The sequence below is a fragment of the Penicillium rubens genome (genome assembly GCF_028828025.1).
Source record: "Penicillium rubens strain IBT 27055 chromosome Unknown utg000002l_segment0_segment0, whole genome shotgun sequence".
Lineage (NCBI taxonomy): Eukaryota > Fungi > Ascomycota > Eurotiomycetes > Eurotiales > Aspergillaceae > Penicillium > Penicillium rubens.
The window spans coordinates 9,509,767-9,526,972 of NW_026890600.1; the positions used below are offsets into that span (position 1 = coordinate 9,509,767).

A 17,206-nucleotide genomic window follows, 5' to 3' on the forward strand; every position below is an offset into this window, starting at 1 on the left:
ACTGCGGACGTGAATTCAAATGTACCGGGTGTCCATGCTTGCAGAACAAATCGTCAATCAGCGGTGTGATCTTTTTTGTTACACGTTTACCTTTCAGCCAGCCTCAACGCTAGGCTATGAAGATCTTCAATGAACAAAAGAGAATTAGCCTAGGTCATATAAAAATGTCCTGTCACAGTGCTGACCGCTCGCTATCGCTACGGCCTCTCTCTTGGCTGACGTTCGTGGTATGGAGTGAAGTGAGGGGCGACCTTCAGCTGCAGAACCTTTACTAGACAGGTGCCAGAAGGTAGTATAAGAGTATCAGGTTGCAACTATCGGGCATAACAGACAGGGAGACACTGTCGTTGGACCTCGTTGCGTAGTAACTGCTATAGTATTTAGGAGTTGGAGGGTATTGCGAGTCATGTTCCCATACTTCGGCCTCGGATGGGTTGATATGTGGTGATCTCTGTCATATCTATGCACAACGGCAGGTCTGGAAAAGTCTCACTAAGAAGCCCAGATATCTCTAGGAAGGTACGAAGAAGAGTGTTTGTCAGTACTAGAACAGCCATTAATGTATGATTGATCAAATAAACGGCTTCCCCGCCTAGCCCTAATTGGAGACCATGACACAACTTGGAACAGTCGTCCGATTGGGTAAAACCAATAGGCGTCTGAAGGAACTTGTGATTATTAGACCTTGTACTTAGTTGCACGAAGGCCTCAAACCTCACATTGCTCCACGTCCAAGCAACTCTCCTGTCGTGTTGCGTTATGTTAACTACGGCACTACAATACTAAAACGAAAGATATAAGGACGCCCCAAAGGGAAAAGGTATTTTGTATTTTTGTCAAACCCCGACCACACCCCAGCTAGGAACATGGAATCATAGATGCTAACGAAAAGCGACACATTTATTCGTCGACGGTGGTGGTGTGGAGACCCTTGGGGTTCTTGACGTTGACGGCCTGGACGTGGGAGTAGAGACGCTCCTTGGCGTTCTCCTCGTCGTTACGCTTGCGGGAGATGCGGACACGGAGACGGAAGGGAACGCCCTTGATACCGGCTTCCCAGACCTTCTTGTTCAGCTGGGGGTCGACGCGGACATCCTTGGTGCCCTATTTGCGAGTTGAGCATATTAGCGGACTGATTTCCCATTGGATCAGGGAAAGAGCGTTGCTCAAACTTACCATAGCCTGCTCGGCGAAGGCGCGGATCTCCTTGATGGCCTTAGGAGCACGCTTCTTGAAGCTGACGCCGTGGCACTATAATTCCGGAAAAGAAGTTACAATCAGTCTTCCGCCCGAATGCCATCTGCTAGAGAAAACTCTGCGCGATGAATGTTTCTGGTCTTTCGGCCATAGTGGACTTCATAAAACTAATTCTTCTTTTGTGTTCCGGGTGCGGATATGTGTGGATGCGAGCGAAGACTTTTTCAAGATCTCCTCTCGGCTGTCTCGCGGAGTAGACAAACAGACAAAAAGATGCCATGTCCTACCTGCAGATTTCTCCACAGGTCATGGTGAGGATGGTAGCGTGGCATAAAGGGGGATTGGTTTCCCATTCCACCCTCGACGCACACACACACCAACCCACACCACACACATTCTTTTCCGTAACAAATTCCATTTTTCAGGAAAAGTTTCTTGTTCTCTGTCCATTATATGCCTCCAGAACTGAATCGTATTCGAATCGTCGCAGGTAGACTGGGAAAAGGATAGTGTTCAACATACTCGCTTGTGCAGGTTGATGGTGTACTCGCGAGACACCACATCGGCGATGGCCGAGCGCTTGTTGCCGGTCTTGACGTTGGACATCTCTGTGGAGAAGGTTAGAGAGGGATTTCGGAGTGGTGATTGAGTAGACTAACTGAAGGGGTGGTCGACGGTGGGCGGAAGTGATCGATTGTCGGAAGAAGAAGTTCGTCGATTTTCGTGTGAAATTCAGTGTGGTCTCGCTTGCCTGTGTGGAGTCTGATTGGGTGGAGTGGGGCTATATCCCAACCAATGATAATTCGGCTGTGGGTATTTATGCCTCAGGCAACATCACTCTATTCAGCTAATCAAAGAATTCATACCGACTTCCAACGATGTGGTGAATATTCAGGTGGTTTAAACCATGTCTAGATAAATTGATATAATATCTAACAAAGCTACCTCACAGTCTCCGCAAACTCCCCCGCTTTATTTCTGGCTTGCGCTAACATCAGGGTAAAGGTCAAATCGTCGCTGGGTGGAGATAGGAATCCCATTGCGAATATTCGTAATCGCATCATTATTCAAGTCAGCGTAAATAATAGTCTCCTTCTCTTCAGCTTCAGAGAGAATATTTGCGCTAGGGTCAGCGACCAAGCTGTGACCATAGGCGTGGTAGGCAGCACCCAGGTCACGCGCCGGGCTGCAGAGTGCCACATATGACTGGTTATCAACAGCTCTGGCACGAGCAAGGAGCGACCAATGCAGAGGACCAGTGGTGGTGTTGAAGGCTCCCGGGTAGACGAGGAGGAAAGCACCCTGGCGCGTGGCGATCATCGCTGCCTCTGGGAAACGAATATCGTAGCAGATGGCCAGACCGATCTTTCCGTACTCCGGGAGGTCAAGGACTGTCAACTGGTTGCCAGGTGAAAGTACATCACTCTCCTTGAACTGGATCTTGCCCGGGATATCGATGTCGAACAGATGTGTCTTTCGGTGAGTGCCGATTAAGGCGCCCGTCGGCGAGAAGACCAACGAGGTATTATAGTATTTCTTCGTAGACGGCTCCAGCTCGGGGATGCTTCCGCCGACAAGGTATGCGTTCGCCTCCACGGCGATGGCCGACAAGGCGTGGAAGGAGGGCGATTGTTCAATCGTGGGAGGGGAGGGAAGTAGGGTCTCGGCGTATTTGGGGAAGAAATTCGTGCCATAGGGTGAGTTGAAGCACTCGGGAAGGACGATCAATCCTGCGCCAGCCTTTGCAGCTTCAAGGACTTTGCTCCGAGCATGAGAGAGGTTCACGGACTTGTCCGCTCCTAGATGGTTCGGTCAGTTTGGGTAATATGGGCAGGTGTAGGCATTCGAACCTGTTGCGAGCTGGACAAGAGCCAGTTTGAGGGGCTTTTTCAAAAATGTAGCCATGGTAGCCATGTTGGGAATATGTGGAAGAAGAGATGAGGAGGACTAGAATGATATATCGGAGTTGCGAATTGCGGGGACGGCCATATCGCCGATAAGCAGGGTAACATGACCGAGGTCGGTCAAATTGTTCATACTCGAGGTTTTTATCGTGAGTTCTTCTTTCCAGATAATTTAGTGTAGATAAATATAATTTTTTGCTCTAGCCTCAAATAGGAACAATTCCTCCGAATTAGACATTCGGAGATGGTGTTATAGCTACATAATATACCAGGTACAGATATATGTAGTTAATTAATATCTACAAATCGGCACCTTGTCTATATAAACACTTTCTATAGGGATACTGAGTATTGCTCTTCTCTGTATATTTAGGTGATTTCTGGAATCAGTAAGGTTCTAAGGGTGCGATCTGGCCGTAGCCAAGCCATTCAACCTTCGAGAAGACTATCACTTAACCACGGATATCCGTTATCCTCTTTTAGAGGCAACTACCTAGGTAATAATACGTACCTTGGCGGCCGTCTTGAGATCTGACTTTACCGGGAAAATGGAGAGACGAACTGTCTAGACTTGCTCAGCCTCGATTCCATGCCACGCCTGACCAGCTATTTGCTCTAAGGTGGCGCAATATCTTTATATCTCTGGATGTCTTAAATCCACCTGGGCATGGGTTAAAGCTTGAAATAAGGTTAATCTTTTTTAAAGTAGTACCAAGCTTGAAGTTTAGAACACTTACAAGTTCATATAAAGTCAAAACATCGATCTGGTTCCGCTTTCATCCATATGGTCTTAAAACAAGGAAACCGTCATATTGTTGGTGAATCAACTTGAGAGTTTGTTTCACTGTATTGTCTTCTACAATCGGGAAACTTACGACCTTCCAGCATGTCAAAACGCACATCTCTTTCTTTGGTTGTCCTATACTTCTCAGTTCTTCCACGCTTCAGTGAAACAGTCGTATTGCATTAAGCTTCATGATATCACGAAGCATTTAATGATGGAATATGAAAGACGTAGGGTGGCGGTTTATCGACTGCTCTGGCTATTCGCTATTCTATAAAGGAAGCGTGGTCGACTACAATCTTTTAAGTGATTCACGGAGACATCTCGGTGCTTAGAAACCATTAAAGACTGGAAGTCAAATCGAGTCACATCTTTTTGAAGACCTTTATTTACCACGATCTACTATAAGTATGCATTTCAACACATTTCTTACTCTTTCCCTGGCAGCTTCTGCGGCTGTCTCTGCCTCCCCAGCTTCTGACCTGGAGGCACGTGACAAGATTCAGTGCAAAAACAATCAAAAGGCAGTTTGCAAGGTCAAGGATGTGACTATTTTCGCTATCATATCCGACCTTGATGCCTTGAACTGCATCAATGTCTTGAATGGAAACCAAGTTTGTGTTGACCTTTGAGGATACAACGTGAGTGACCAATTATGCCCCTATGTTCTTTATAGCACCCAACTGAGACCTACAAGTTTCAATCCTACCTATTGTGCTTTTCGGGACTGTTGTGCAGCTGGTCATACATAGGGTTGACTTGCGAGCAGTTTAGCTCGTATTTGAATGTCGTGCTACGAAGAGCCTATGGGGATGCTATCTGGAATCTAATTGCTACTTTAATTCATCAACAATATGTGCTACTTTAATTAAAAGTATGGGTTTAAGCTTCTGCGATCAGTTTCCAACGTACCCAAGGAAAACCCTTGGAAGTCAATCAAATGACCACCACTATATGTATTCCTCACTATGCGTTATTCCTCATAGTACAATTAACTATGCGAATTAACTAACGATAAAAGACAGGAAGCTGGCACGGATCTGCCCCATGGCGGCGGAATCATGAATAAGTCTGCACATGCCTTGCATACGTACGGGCGTTTCAGGAAGCTGGGTATAGTCGATAAGATGATTTTGATGGCAAGACAAGAAAGACAATTACGATGACAAAAATATTACCAAAATAGCCAGAATCGTCACGGTGCAAGCCGTTATCTATACACGTGGCTGCCACGATACTCTTTTGGGACCCCGATGTCCCAGCCAAGATCCACACCAGAAGGATATAACACCTACCTCCTTCAACTCTTCAAGCTACAAAAACATATCAATCTCATTCATCATGCCCGACACTCTCCCATTCTCAATTTCCAGACTGAAGGAATGTGTAGCGACAGTCCTCCAGTGCTCTCCTGCCTCCATATCCCTGACTCGGCAACCCACCATTGAAGGCGATGACCACATGATTTTCCTCATCGACTCCAAACCCGACTACATTATCCGAGTCACCAAGCCGCGCGAAGATGGTTCTCGCTCTTACAATGGCCATGAGATGCAGGCTCGTGACATCGCATTGCGCGGACTTGTCCAAGATGAGTACCGGGCTCGCGGTCTAGATGAACGTATCATCCCACGCTCCATCGGGAGCTGGCAGCTGAGCGATGATGGGGACTATGCAGCTTCGCTCGAAACCAAGCTCCAAGGGTTGGGGTTGCACCGCGCTCCTGCTTCTGAATTGACTGTGCAAGGACTGGGTGGTTTTCTTTCTATGTTGAAGTGTGTCAACATAGAAGGATTAGAAGAAAGACTGGGGGTAAAAATCCCTTTGATTTCATTCCCCAACTTGAAGTTACTCAGAGAGTCTGCGATCGAAGCATGGACAAGGCTGGTGGAGCGTGGCCAGGTGATTGCGAAGGATATTGGAAACCAAAGCCCCATAAACGGGTTACTGGAGAGAAAAACCACCCTGCTGGAGAAGATACAGCACCTGTCTCCAGAATACCGCCCAGCACTGGTTCACAACGACATTAAAGGCGAACATATCCTCATTTGTCCCCAAAGTGGCCGGATAACTGGGATCCTTGATTGGGCAGATGCTGGCATTGGGAACGCTGCTGTTGATATCGCTGGGTTAGTGCTGACTGTCGGAAGCAATATTGCAAAAGAAACTGCTAGGGAAGTGGGATATGGAGAGAATCAGATCTTGCAAGGAGTGCTCCAAGCGCGATGTGAATGTGTCTTGAGGTTGGATGATCGCTTGAACGGGGATGATAGGATGACTCCTGTGGATTTGTTGCGAGATCAGCTTTTTCTATCGCTAAAGGACTGAAACTTGCAGAGCGCTCGCAACTCCCAGGAATAGAGAGTGTGATCCTGGAGACGGGATATACGGCCAGTGTTGTCACAAAAGTGGCTAGGAGTTCAAGATTTCCTGGGGTATTACAGCCAGTCCCTAGGCCCTTTGAACACATTTAGCCAAGTGGTTGGGGGTCTGTAAGTACAACTAATTTGAGACTGCATAGACGACCTGGCTTATTTCCAATGTATACCATGGAGCCTGACATTTCTCAAGACAGGAGACAATTCTCTATGGCAGTAAGATATGGTTCTCGAGGATCTTTCTGCGTTGTATGATCCGTCCATTGACGATGGGCATGCGGCCCATCAAATGCATGGCAAAAGAGATAACGTCACCATTATCGTGGCTTAATGTCAGTCCATATCATGCAGGTGAATTGCAATGGCAAAAAAGATGGCCGCCCGGCTTTTTCAACGAGCATCGATGACCCTCGTCGGCAACTCCTTCGTGTTGAACTGACGACAGTGGGTTCAAATCAGTTGAAATAACAACACACCTGCTGTGCGCCAGTACCCTGTCGTTGGAAGCCTGGAACATCCATCTTCGATGGGAAAGGATGCGTTTGGGTTAGACTCTATGCGTACCTATGTAGGTAGGCGATCAAGAGCAAGAGAGAGCAAGGTATTGTAGCCAAACATAGACCCCGCCTAGGCTTTTCCCGAGTCGAGGGATGACCGCAAGGCTATATTGGTGATCTCTATATACAGATGACCTGTTCGCTTTTGTTCAGCATTGTTCACCATTTCAGAAATTCCATCTTGCCATCACAGCAATCCCTTGTTCCTGTCTCCTCATTCTGTTTTGATACTGTGGGAATGATCTGTTGTAGACAGGATGACACGACACGTATGCACATGTAGTCAGCCTCCTTGTGCTTGCCGGGCTTCATTTGCCGTTGTTGAAGCGCATAATGGTTGGTCACTTCGTAATGAAGAGTGCTTCTGTTACGACTATTGTGTTAGCATGTCAATTGCTGCCTTGGGCAGAACTCACCATACGAAGAATGAGTGAAAAGACCATTGCTTGTGGGTTTGTCCTAGCTTCCCCCAACAGGCATGAACCTTGAAGAGGTACTGGTCGCCAGCACTGCGCAGAAGTGCAAACCCATCGCTGGCGCACCACCCCCGAAGGGGCGGTGCCCAAGGAGACTTGCGTCTCCTTGGGATGTGGGTGGAGGAAACAAAGGTGTGACCAGAAGTTGGGCTATCCAGGGCTGCCAAGTTCGACCACACCAGCAAAGGAAAGCAAAAGCAAGCAAAAGCAAGCAAGCACCCACCAAAGCAAATACAACCACAGCCAACACTACCACTTAAGTCTCAGGGTCTTGACGAGCAGGATAAGAAGCCTGGCAAGCAATATCCGGGACTTTCCCCCCAGTGGAAGAGATGGCATCAATCTGCCTTTGTAAGTTGTCACGCAAGGCATCCATAGATTCCTGCGTGACCCGAGCTTCCGATCTCATTGAGTTGATGTCAGCTTCCAGGCCCCGGAGGGTAGGAAAGACTTCATCGGAGAGGGAGCGCTCGGTGTCAGCGGCGGTGGGGGTTGGGGACTTTTTTGAATACGCATCGAGAGCACGGTCAACTAATATCCCGGCAATGGCAGCGATCAAAGGACCGAACCAAGTGCCTAGGGATGTGGCCAGCTCAACTTGAGCAGTACTCGAACAATTTTGGTCCGACATAGATCTATCGTCAACGAAGTACACAAGTGTGTGGGTCAACAATTTAGAACTAGGGCGGGCAGAGAAGAAAGAAAGAAGAGAGGAGAGAAGAGAGGAGGGAAGAGGGGAGTCTTTTATGGGAGTTGGCTTTTCCCATTGGGAAGTCGCAGCAACAGGGAAGGAGCGAATGTGGGTAAACCCAGAGTACCAATGCTTTCTTCAGAGAATGATACAACGAGAAGAACTTGTCTTTGCTTCTCCGTGCAATATGTAGAATCCCAAGCGCATTGGAGTCATCAATTTTTGGTATGTCTTCCCTTGTAGCAAAGAGATGTTTCGCCAATACATTTCATCTTCGGACAATGCATTCGAAGAGTTAGCCTGAACAGAGTCCTTCTCGAACCGCTGGCGGGAGTCCACTATTTCATGATTTGGCGAATTCAGCAGTAGTTCAATACCAAAGCGACACCTCCACTGAGCATCATTTGGGCTCAGCCCAGGTCCTAAGTCAATCCAGCGGGTCAGAGTGAGGCTTGCATTGTTTTCATCTAGGGTTCGCATCTCTAACTTCCAAGAGGTATTGCATTTATCACAACTCCCTTGGTCGGCCGGTTTTATTGGGTTTGTTTTGGAGCAATAACGCTCAATCTGGGAGGTAAAGATGTCGATAAATCCCGGTTTATGAGTGTGAATATGCCTACAGATCTCCACGAGTCCATTTTCGGGGCACGGCCACATCCGTGGTACGTTCTGTCGTGCTACTACCGCTATCTCTTGCGTCCTCAAGCATAGGCCCGGAGGTGTAGAGCAAATTCGAGCCTCGGCAGAGAAAAGTGTCATCAGAACGTCTTTTTGGGGATCCTTTTCTGATATATTGTTGACGGGGGGTTGCAACCAGAGGGGGGGCTTTGGCTTTCATATGATGACGTGCTACCTCCGTGTAGAGCATTGACTCAACGGGAATTCCAAAACGCGGTCCATGGTAAAACCTTCTCATAGCAAGCTGAAGATGAACGAAGCGGAAATGGTAAAAGGTATAGGATGGGTAGAAGCAGAGGGGTAGACGTGTTTGAAGGCACTGGTCTTTCATCTCTAAGCCATCTGAGCAACCGATATGAAAGTAGCCTGGTAGCCGAGTGTTTTTCCATAAATGAAGTCGGAGGCAGATGAAGCAGAGATAGTACTGCGGTAGGTCGCGAGAAAGCCGAGATAGTAGCTTGATGCGTGCGTCATCGGTGGGGTTTCCGTTGCGGCCATTTGTATTTGTGAAGTCGCGAAAAGCAGTGCCAGCGAGTGAAGACAGCAGACGATGGTTGCCTAGTGCCAGACAAGCAAGGTCAACTAGTGATAAATGCTCAGAGATCATCCACAACAGCTCAAGTGGAAGGTCGGTCAAGGCTGCTGGGTCTCGCGTGGTGACCATCCTGGTTGCGAAAGGCATCTACCCCTGGCTATCGCCTAAACTGATATCTGAGATGTCGGAGTGATCGGCTCAATATAGAAGAAAAGTAATAATCCTGACGGAGGCAAAAGAAGCAAAAGGGATCACTGGTGTCTGGAGAAAAAAGGTTGGATGAGGAAGAGAAGAGAAGAGAAGAGAAGAGAAGAGAAGAGAAAAAAGGAAAGTCAAATGTAGGCCGCTATTACCCTAACTACATATATGTATGTAATTGACGGAGGTCGGGAGTGAATTGCCTTTTCAATACATCACCACCTCCCTTCCAGCTCCTAGGATCGGGATGATTTGACCTGACTACGCAAATGATGCCTTAGAGAGATTCTCTGTAAAGCGGTAAAGGTTATCCTTCAGAGAATACCTGTCTTATCTACCCAATTTCCCTAGATGGCCTCACTTCTACAATCTACACGTCTATATGACGACCTGATTCTTTCCGTCTGCCTTTTTGCTGAACCCCACTATGTCCTGCCCCTCAGTAAATCCATGACAGGGTAGGAGCGTTCAATTTGAACAAATTTAAGCATCGAAATAGCAAATGGCTGTTTTCTCGCTTGTGAAAGGCTCAAAGCCCCCATCGTCATGGCCACATTTGTCCGACTTCGCCGTGAAGCTCTCGCCTTTGTACCCGAAATCCAGGTGACAGTTGCCCGGGTCATTGTACACATGGACAATCAGGGACCCCCCCTCGAATGCGTCGTCGTTGAAGGTACACTCCGCGATTGCCGGGTGACCGTCTTGCTCGTGACATTCATCTGGTGAGCGAAGCGATCCATCCGCGACAGCTAATTTAAGCTCGTCGTTGTGTGTGTAATCGCTCGGTCCTCCCCTGGCTTTGGTTTTGATTCAATATTAGCCATCAATACATAAGCAAATAAAGGGTGGTAGAAATTGTACCTGCTCCTGGATACATCGAGTTTGTGCACTTGAAGGCCACCTTGTAAGCCCCGTCAGTGTTGTCGGGGGGTGCGTCTCGCTTCGTGATGAGGGAAAGAACAGAGGTGCTGCCCAGGGCAACAAGGAGCATGAAATTGTTAAGCAACATGGCTGTTATGAGGCGATTCCCTGTAAAAGAAGATAAAAATGGCTAGAGTGATTTTGAACAGATAGAAATATGGGGGATCGGGGGGCCTTTATATAGTTTAGACCGGGGTTCACGAAGCCCACCGAGACGTCATATTATGCTTCTCCAAATATCAGTCGTTCTCCAGAAAGCATGAGTTCAGGTGATCGTCAGGCGAGGCAAGGTGTGCTTGGTCGTGCAGGAAGCAGGTTGGCCCAATACTTCAAAAGGTATTGATTGTCGATAGCAACTTTTCCCCAGTGTTTCTGTCAGCCTTGGTGGAGACGCGTGTCCCTGGAGGTGCAACATAACATCATGTGTCTTAGCAAGCGCGGGAATTCTGCGGCGACCCATAATTTATAAGAGGCTTGGTATGACCGAGGCCACTTGTCAGGGTGCGTACACGATGCCCTGCTCCACTATGTACCAGTCAGGATTCCACGCCCGAGGCGGAGTGATGGACCTTGTTGGATATGATGTAGGTAATGGGAGAGCATTGTGAACTGTAGCTGAAGTCATTGAGTTTGTCGATTTCTGTAGAGGGGGCCTGAAAAGACCAATTCGATGCTTCAATTTTCCGTTCATAGCATCTGTTCCTTCAACAGTGTCGCGAAGGGCCCCTCAGTGTACAGGTATACAGGTCGTTGTTGTATGAGTGAAACAACGAAGCTCGAGGCGATATTCAGGTGAGTTGCCCTTTCCAGTAGGTCTAGTTATATTATGTGGAACCCACAAGGCTGTGTGGACACGCAAGGCTGGCCAATATCCTCGGGACTAAATCATTCAAAAGGCCCGAATCTTTTATTGCCGGGAGCCTAAGTTGGTAGAAAAGATAGTCGCTGCAAACTCCGACATGAGAATTACCCGATTGGGAAATTAGCATCGGGAGACATACAGTCCGACACAGCCCTCTCTATTCAGCCTCAGTGGAACCAGAAAATATCGTCTCCTCCTACCAAAAAAGCGGACTAGCCTCTGACCATGTGTACGGCCTGGTGCCTGGTTTCATCTATTCCTATCGGACGTTGTCCGTGAAGCGTAACATCTCGGGAAAGTATAAGTACTTAACCGATCCATCTCTGTATTATCATCATCAACAAGAAAATCAAAGAAATCGACTCAGTCAACCAACCGTTCAACTTCCCCAAAATGAAGCAATCCACCATTCTCGCCCTAATCCCGTTCTTGGCCGGGGTCAACTCCCTCACCACACACCAGAAGCCTGCCCGCTTCGACGTCATGGCCGTTAGCGACGGACCTGTCCAGTACCGTGCACTTGCTACCTCGGCCACTTTCTTCTGGCTGGGCAAAGGCGACGGATGGACAGATTCACACTGTCCTCCCAACGTCGAGAAGGCCGGCCGTTGCCCTCCTGGCAAGGACACTATTCTCAAGGACGCCCACACTTTGGTAACTTACTCGCCCCCTTCCTCAGCTCCATTAAATACGTTCCTAACAGTAATAGGACACCGTCGTACCAGGCCAGATTATCTATGTCGATTCTAATTATGCCGTCAGAGCCAGCGGCCCCAATTCCACCCACATTGATTCCGGCAGCAAGACAGGCGGATTCAAGTACGTCCCTGGCGATCGATATGGACAGTGGGAGTACCAGGGTGACGGCTTTGATGGCCTCCTTGCCTGTCCCTACAACAATGGCATTTACCAGGTCTTCGTCAATAGTCCGGACGTGAAACCCCGTCAGGGAGTGAAGTCGGATACCTGTGTGCCTTTCACGGCTGGGGCTTTTGAGTACCGTCTGCCTGCTAATGCTACTGCTGCTGCCTGGGAGTACTAAGCGTGTATAAGTTGGGTTGAGTCTGATAAACTGTGTGCGTTCATCAGATCCGGACACTTCGACTTGGGTATTCTGCATCCTTGTGTCAAATTTCCATTCAAGTAGATAGAATTTGAGAGAGGGCCTGTTAGAATATGGTATATTGGGCCTTTACATTCGTTTATTCTCAGGTCCGAACCAGCAATTTTCGTTTGGGCTTCGTAATGAAACCATCGTTTGATTAGCTGTTGATCTTTGTTTTCTCTTAGAAACGGTCTTGTACATTTCCAAATCAATTCACTACATAAGCAGCTTGATATCCTTACAGGGGCTATGGTCATACCTTATAAGTCTGTCTTTTCCTAGATCAAGGTGCACATATGTTTTGAGCTTTGTGAGGAAGAAATAACAAAGGAATAATCTAATTTTCTTTTAAGGCTGTTGTAGTAGGCTAGTTGTCTGATACGCTAACCAGTTTGTCTAGCAGCGAATGCAATCAATAGCCGGTCAAGTTGAAGATGTCCAGGAAAGATAGGTCCAGTCACCCAATTTCCTGAAAAACTATTAACACCTGAAAGAAGATCCCATCGAGAGTACCATACCTGGGTCGAATTGAGTGTGCAATAGCAAATGCAACTCCCACAAGCACACAGATCCCACCAACAACAACATAAGCAATTCCGAAAAAGGGGTTCTTGCCCCCAAGCACAGTCCTAGTGGATATCAAAATTGCCTTGGTCCCCTCGTACTCAGTGACCCGAAACCCTGATAAATACTTAGCGGGCGACGTGCCAAATCTACGAGGGAAGCATACTGTCCTGTATATCCAACCTGTAAAACCCCTTGGGCATTGCGTCACGATCATTTCTTCTAGAGAGCTTGCTGAACGATGGCAAACCGGCCGGTCTCATCCAAACCATAAAGTCTTCATCTTCATGAAGATCAGGCATGTTCTCGTAAGTGTAGTTGAGGCCGTAACTGGCCCAGTTTGGTGGGGGCACAACCTCCCACGGCTTGTACTGCGTCTTTTTGATCAATTCCTTGTCACTCTCCCACGAGATTCCCTTCTTTGTCATGTTGTAGACAAATGTCCCCTCCCCTTGTAGATTCTGGGGCTGACCGATAGTGTCATTGAATTTGGAATTCGCAATTAGCCCGCAGGGATAGTAGGCCTTTTTTGTTGCATCGTCAACCGCGCAGGGCTCACATGTGCCGTTAGCCAATGTGGCGTTACGGACGGCTTTGCCCTTCAGTTGGTCCTGGTTAAACGACTGAACATATCTGCGATGGTTCTGATAGAAATTTGTAAGCCGATAATATAGATATACCGGTGGCCCCAGTGTCTCCGGGATATCAAAGAACAAAGAACATGTGGTGGTATTCGTCGCTGGGTCGTGTGTTCGCTGCCAGTGGGGATCTTGTCTGGTCTTTGACTTGAATGTCGTCTGTACATTATCGGGGATAGCTATAGATGAGTCCAGCGGCGCAGCCTTCCAACAATCCGAATAGTCGATCACGATCTCGCGAACCTTTCAAATGTTTAGTATTAGATGGGTCTGTTATCAAAGGGAGATCACATTCACCAAAGAATTCGCCCAGATGAGAACTCCGCCCATTGGGATCAATAAAACCCCGATGACCAAAAATATAGGAAGGACGTTTTTAGGAGTTAGAATTGGCCTGTCGGAGTGTCAGTAAATACATATGTAGTTTTCAGAGAAGCCTGAGTATCAAAAACTGACTGCCAGGCTTTCAGTCTCTGCTGCCGAAAAGCCGTGCCTATAGGATCGAGTTAAAAGGACAATTTGGACAACGGAGGTAAGGTGCTTACTTGCTGGTCTCTTCGACTCGGTGCTACTGTCTGCTTTTCTTGGCCGAACTTGATCGTCCGTTGGATAGCCAGTTGACTTAGCCTGAGCCATTTTGGAAGCTGCTTAGAGGCGAGAGATAGTTGGACTAGGGAGTCGAGAATGGGCGAAAGGGCAAAGTGAAGAAAGGCTATGGAGTACACGGCTCAGCAGCATATGATACTGATCGGCATAGAGGACGCGTGGGGGCTGGCCAGGTTGAAGGAAGTAATGATAGGGAAGCAATTAGTATCACTGCCCTCTTCGATTACTCGTAAGCACCAGGAAAAAAAAAAAAAAAAACCTGGCTTGGCAGATAAAAGCGACCTGGGCATTAGTCCAATTTCCGATCTCATGAAGCAATAAATCCACTGCGAGAATCGGCTTCTCAATGAACTCCGCCGCAAGGCTGTGCCCAGCGACGATCTTTACCAAGGCAGCACTGTGGGGCCGTTCGCATACAACCGACGCTGTGAGGCTCCGAATAATGGGAAAAATGCAGTACTAAAAACTTGAATAGCGTCAAAAGATCACTGACATGCTATAAACAAAGAACACAGGAAGTACACGCCAAATACACCAACAGCCACCCACTGGACCCATTCCCCGCCACCCCGAATATAGAGAAACATGAAGGCAGTGACGGCAATAAAGAAGATCGTCACGAAGACATGTGAGAATTGCACAAGGAAGCGTTTAGTCTCTCGGCTACCTCGTTCCATGGTCCCAATACCAGTCCCCATAAAGGAAAAAAGGATGCTGTTGTAGATGCTGAATATCAATACCAGTGGAATTGCGCCCCAGGGGTAAAAGGATATTTGCAAAAAGCCGAGTCCCACCAGGTCGTTGAACATTGACGCCTGAGCGAGACACCAGAGTGAGATGAAAACAACTGATAGGGTAAGCGTCAGAGCCGGCACATTCAGGGAACCCGACGCGTAATACAGTTCGTAGTCGGGATGATCGTTGACTTCGTGCGAGGTGCGGGTGAGATCTCGTGCAATTGGCGAAGGCAGCTCGTCGAGGTATTCGAGACTAGAGCGGTCCTGGTTCTGATCAAATGATAGGCAGCTTCTTTTGGTTTGCTGTGTGTCTTTCTTTTGTTTCTCGGATTCTGGGAATAGCCGGGATGCTTAGTTGTGCGGCTTTATTGCAACGACGTTGGGAACTTACCTGGATAAAGCAGCTCAATGGCCGTCACTAGAGGTATCGCAAGGAGAGCAACGGACATAACCTGACCAAAAGTCCATTTTGTGTCCTCCTTACTCGGTACGATAGCGGTTGTATTGAATAAACGCTCCACGCCCCAAATGAAACTGATCATGAGCCACCATACCTGGCTTCAATTTTAGATCGTTATCAACAAGACTTTGGTGAGAAGCTTACCTCAAAGAACATGGAGTTCCAGGTATCAGCGGATACTCGGGCAGTAAGAAAGAGTGCTAATAGAGGCCGATAAAGCAAGTACCTCTTCAAGCTTCGAGGGGAGCCCTGAACATCACACCAGTCGCAAACCACACGAAGGGGTATACGAAGTGAACGACTGATTCTCCGTCGAATGCTGTGATCAAGAAACTTCGAGAAGCTCTGATGAAGTTTGAAGACCCGACACACAAATCCGACAAATAACAATACGATGGATATAGACGTAGCAACGATAGTATGTTCGCTGTGAGAATGATAATTCAACCCTTCCCAATACATGGAGTGCGCATCATAATCAAGACGTGACATCGGTTTCAGATAACAGATTGCGTAGTCCTCGGGTGTGGGAGGACCGGCGCCTTCAGCAGAACGTCCCAGCTGCCACCTATAATTGACCGTGGGGAGAAAAGCGAAGAAGAGGAGAGCCACCAATACAAACATGCAAACAAGTCGCCAGGTGCGTTCGGCCGGTCGATTGTGTAGATAGTTCCGGAGAAGGGTTAGACACGAGAGATGGGTCAGACTGGAGAACCATGCCAGGTAGACTACTACCAGCCATTGGTAGCAGGAAATTCCACACTTGAGCTGTGCCGCACCGCTGATCATGATGGATATTCCGGTGAATATCTGGATGTCGCTCATGGCGAGGACACACTGTTGCGTTTGATTTTAGCATTGATCAAAAGGTCACAATATGGCCGTAACATACCTTGACCAGCGAGTCTTCAAAACGGGCATGGATCCTCAACCCACTACTATTTGTGCCAAATATCTTAGTCAATAGTCTCCGTGGACCCCGAAGCATCAGCTCGTCAATCGGATTCGGTCGTGGCTGTAGGGCCAAAAGGGGATCGATGTGCCCATCGCGAAAAGGGTCTAGACAAGGTTGGTAAGACAGAAGGTAGTAAAATACGATAGTCACCACTACCATGCCCGCAGTAACGGTGTACCCGATTAAGACCTTTAAAGATGAGCGATCCGTCAATTAGGTGACTTCATTGGCGACACTCACTCCGATCCCAGTAATATCGTCATCCTCATTGATTGTGGTCGGGTGGACCGAGCAATCGTAATTGCACATGTCGACCACAGATCTCTTGTGCCTTCTGCAGCAATTGAATCTGTAGTTGTCTTCTGCCTTGACTTACAATCATCGGTCGCTTGTGAGAGCCATATCTGTGTCAATTCTTCGATCTTCCGTGGCTCCTTGGTTGAATGGGATATTCGCGTCTCTTTCAAAACACGTTGTACGGGCGCGTTCCAGGAAAGGGGACGGAAGAAACATGATCACAGCCGAGTGCGCCATCCGATCGGCAGGGCGGCAGGGCGTAGCTGTGGGGGCCAAGAAGAGGCTCGCTGAGGATCTGCTGTGTTGTTGACCTCTTGTAGAATGGTTGTCCACCGGGTCATCAAACAGAGAGACTTTATTGCCACGCCCGTTTTGACGCCTGTACACTCTGAAGGGTCCTTGGACGATTATGCCAAGAACCGCTAACTGAAAGGTGTTGTATTGTAGAATACCGGATAATCGTATAAAATACGTTTGGAGCACATACATATAAGTTCGTTCGGTATTAAATACTTGTTTGTCTAGTACAGACACCTGCTATCTCCACGTCGGACTTGGAATATTTCCACTATTCCCTTCGAGTGTCCCCAAACCAAACACACTCAAGCATGGATTTGTGTACTTACTTACTCGTGGCGCAATCCTTCAGTTTGGGCCTAAACC

The 17,206-nt window shown here is 47.9% G+C and overlaps 10 protein-coding genes across 10 annotated transcripts; 3 read left to right on the forward strand and 7 right to left on the reverse strand.

The window, feature by feature from the left end:
* Positions 1-900: 900 nt before the first annotated feature.
* N7525_006042 (60S ribosomal protein eL31) lies at positions 901-1,803 on the reverse strand (the record flags this gene model as incomplete). The annotated part of the gene is made up of 3 exons (XM_002564146.1): positions 901-1,104; positions 1,177-1,251; positions 1,720-1,803. 3 exons carry the CDS (start codon positions 1,801-1,803, stop codon positions 901-903), a joined length of 363 nt encoding a protein of 120 aa, XP_002564192.1.
* Positions 1,804-2,169: 366 nt separating this feature from the next.
* Positions 2,170-3,111, reverse strand: N7525_006043 (carbon-nitrogen hydrolase family protein; the record flags this gene model as incomplete). The annotated part of the gene is made up of 2 exons (XM_002564145.1): positions 2,170-2,996; positions 3,048-3,111. The coding sequence occupies 2 exons, from the start codon at positions 3,109-3,111 to the stop codon at positions 2,170-2,172; spliced, it is 891 nt and encodes a 296-aa protein (XP_002564191.1).
* A 1,184-nt stretch (positions 3,112-4,295) lies between these two features.
* Positions 4,296-4,517, forward strand: N7525_006044 (uncharacterized protein; the record flags this gene model as incomplete). The annotated part of the gene is made up of 1 exon (XM_061213588.1): positions 4,296-4,517. One exon carries the CDS (start codon positions 4,296-4,298, stop codon positions 4,515-4,517), a length of 222 nt encoding a protein of 73 aa, XP_061070609.1.
* Positions 4,518-5,226: 709 nt separating this feature from the next.
* Positions 5,227-6,213, forward strand: N7525_006045 (phosphotransferase family protein; the record flags this gene model as incomplete). The annotated part of the gene is made up of 1 exon (XM_002564144.1): positions 5,227-6,213. The coding sequence occupies one exon, from the start codon at positions 5,227-5,229 to the stop codon at positions 6,211-6,213; it is 987 nt and encodes a 328-aa protein (XP_002564190.1).
* Positions 6,214-7,552: 1,339 nt separating this feature from the next.
* Positions 7,553-7,927, reverse strand: N7525_006046 (uncharacterized protein; the record flags this gene model as incomplete). The annotated part of the gene is made up of 1 exon (XM_061213589.1): positions 7,553-7,927. One exon carries the CDS (start codon positions 7,925-7,927, stop codon positions 7,553-7,555), a length of 375 nt encoding a protein of 124 aa, XP_061070610.1.
* A 676-nt stretch (positions 7,928-8,603) lies between these two features.
* N7525_006047 (uncharacterized protein) lies at positions 8,604-9,329 on the reverse strand (the record flags this gene model as incomplete). Its single annotated transcript, XM_061213590.1, has 1 exon — positions 8,604-9,329. The coding sequence occupies one exon, from the start codon at positions 9,327-9,329 to the stop codon at positions 8,604-8,606; it is 726 nt and encodes a 241-aa protein (XP_061070611.1).
* Positions 9,330-9,881: 552 nt separating this feature from the next.
* Positions 9,882-10,407, reverse strand: N7525_006048 (uncharacterized protein; the record flags this gene model as incomplete). The annotated part of the gene is made up of 2 exons (XM_002564142.1): positions 9,882-10,195; positions 10,260-10,407. The coding sequence occupies 2 exons, from the start codon at positions 10,405-10,407 to the stop codon at positions 9,882-9,884; spliced, it is 462 nt and encodes a 153-aa protein (XP_002564188.1).
* A 1,167-nt stretch (positions 10,408-11,574) lies between these two features.
* On the forward strand, positions 11,575-12,223 carry N7525_006049 (uncharacterized protein; the record flags this gene model as incomplete). The annotated part of the gene is made up of 2 exons (XM_002564141.1): positions 11,575-11,835; positions 11,891-12,223. 2 exons carry the CDS (start codon positions 11,575-11,577, stop codon positions 12,221-12,223), a joined length of 594 nt encoding a protein of 197 aa, XP_002564187.1.
* Positions 12,224-12,709: 486 nt separating this feature from the next.
* On the reverse strand, positions 12,710-14,124 carry N7525_006050 (uncharacterized protein; the record flags this gene model as incomplete). Its single annotated transcript, XM_061213591.1, has 7 exons — positions 12,710-12,755; positions 12,805-12,967; positions 13,017-13,473; positions 13,531-13,731; positions 13,786-13,882; positions 13,945-13,981; positions 14,034-14,124. The coding sequence occupies 7 exons, from the start codon at positions 14,122-14,124 to the stop codon at positions 12,710-12,712; spliced, it is 1,092 nt and encodes a 363-aa protein (XP_061070612.1).
* A 455-nt stretch (positions 14,125-14,579) lies between these two features.
* Positions 14,580-16,555, reverse strand: N7525_006051 (uncharacterized protein; the record flags this gene model as incomplete). The annotated part of the gene is made up of 5 exons (XM_061213592.1): positions 14,580-15,163; positions 15,223-15,385; positions 15,436-16,128; positions 16,184-16,435; positions 16,487-16,555. 5 exons carry the CDS (start codon positions 16,553-16,555, stop codon positions 14,580-14,582), a joined length of 1,761 nt encoding a protein of 586 aa, XP_061070613.1.
* Positions 16,556-17,206: the final 651 nt, after the last annotated feature.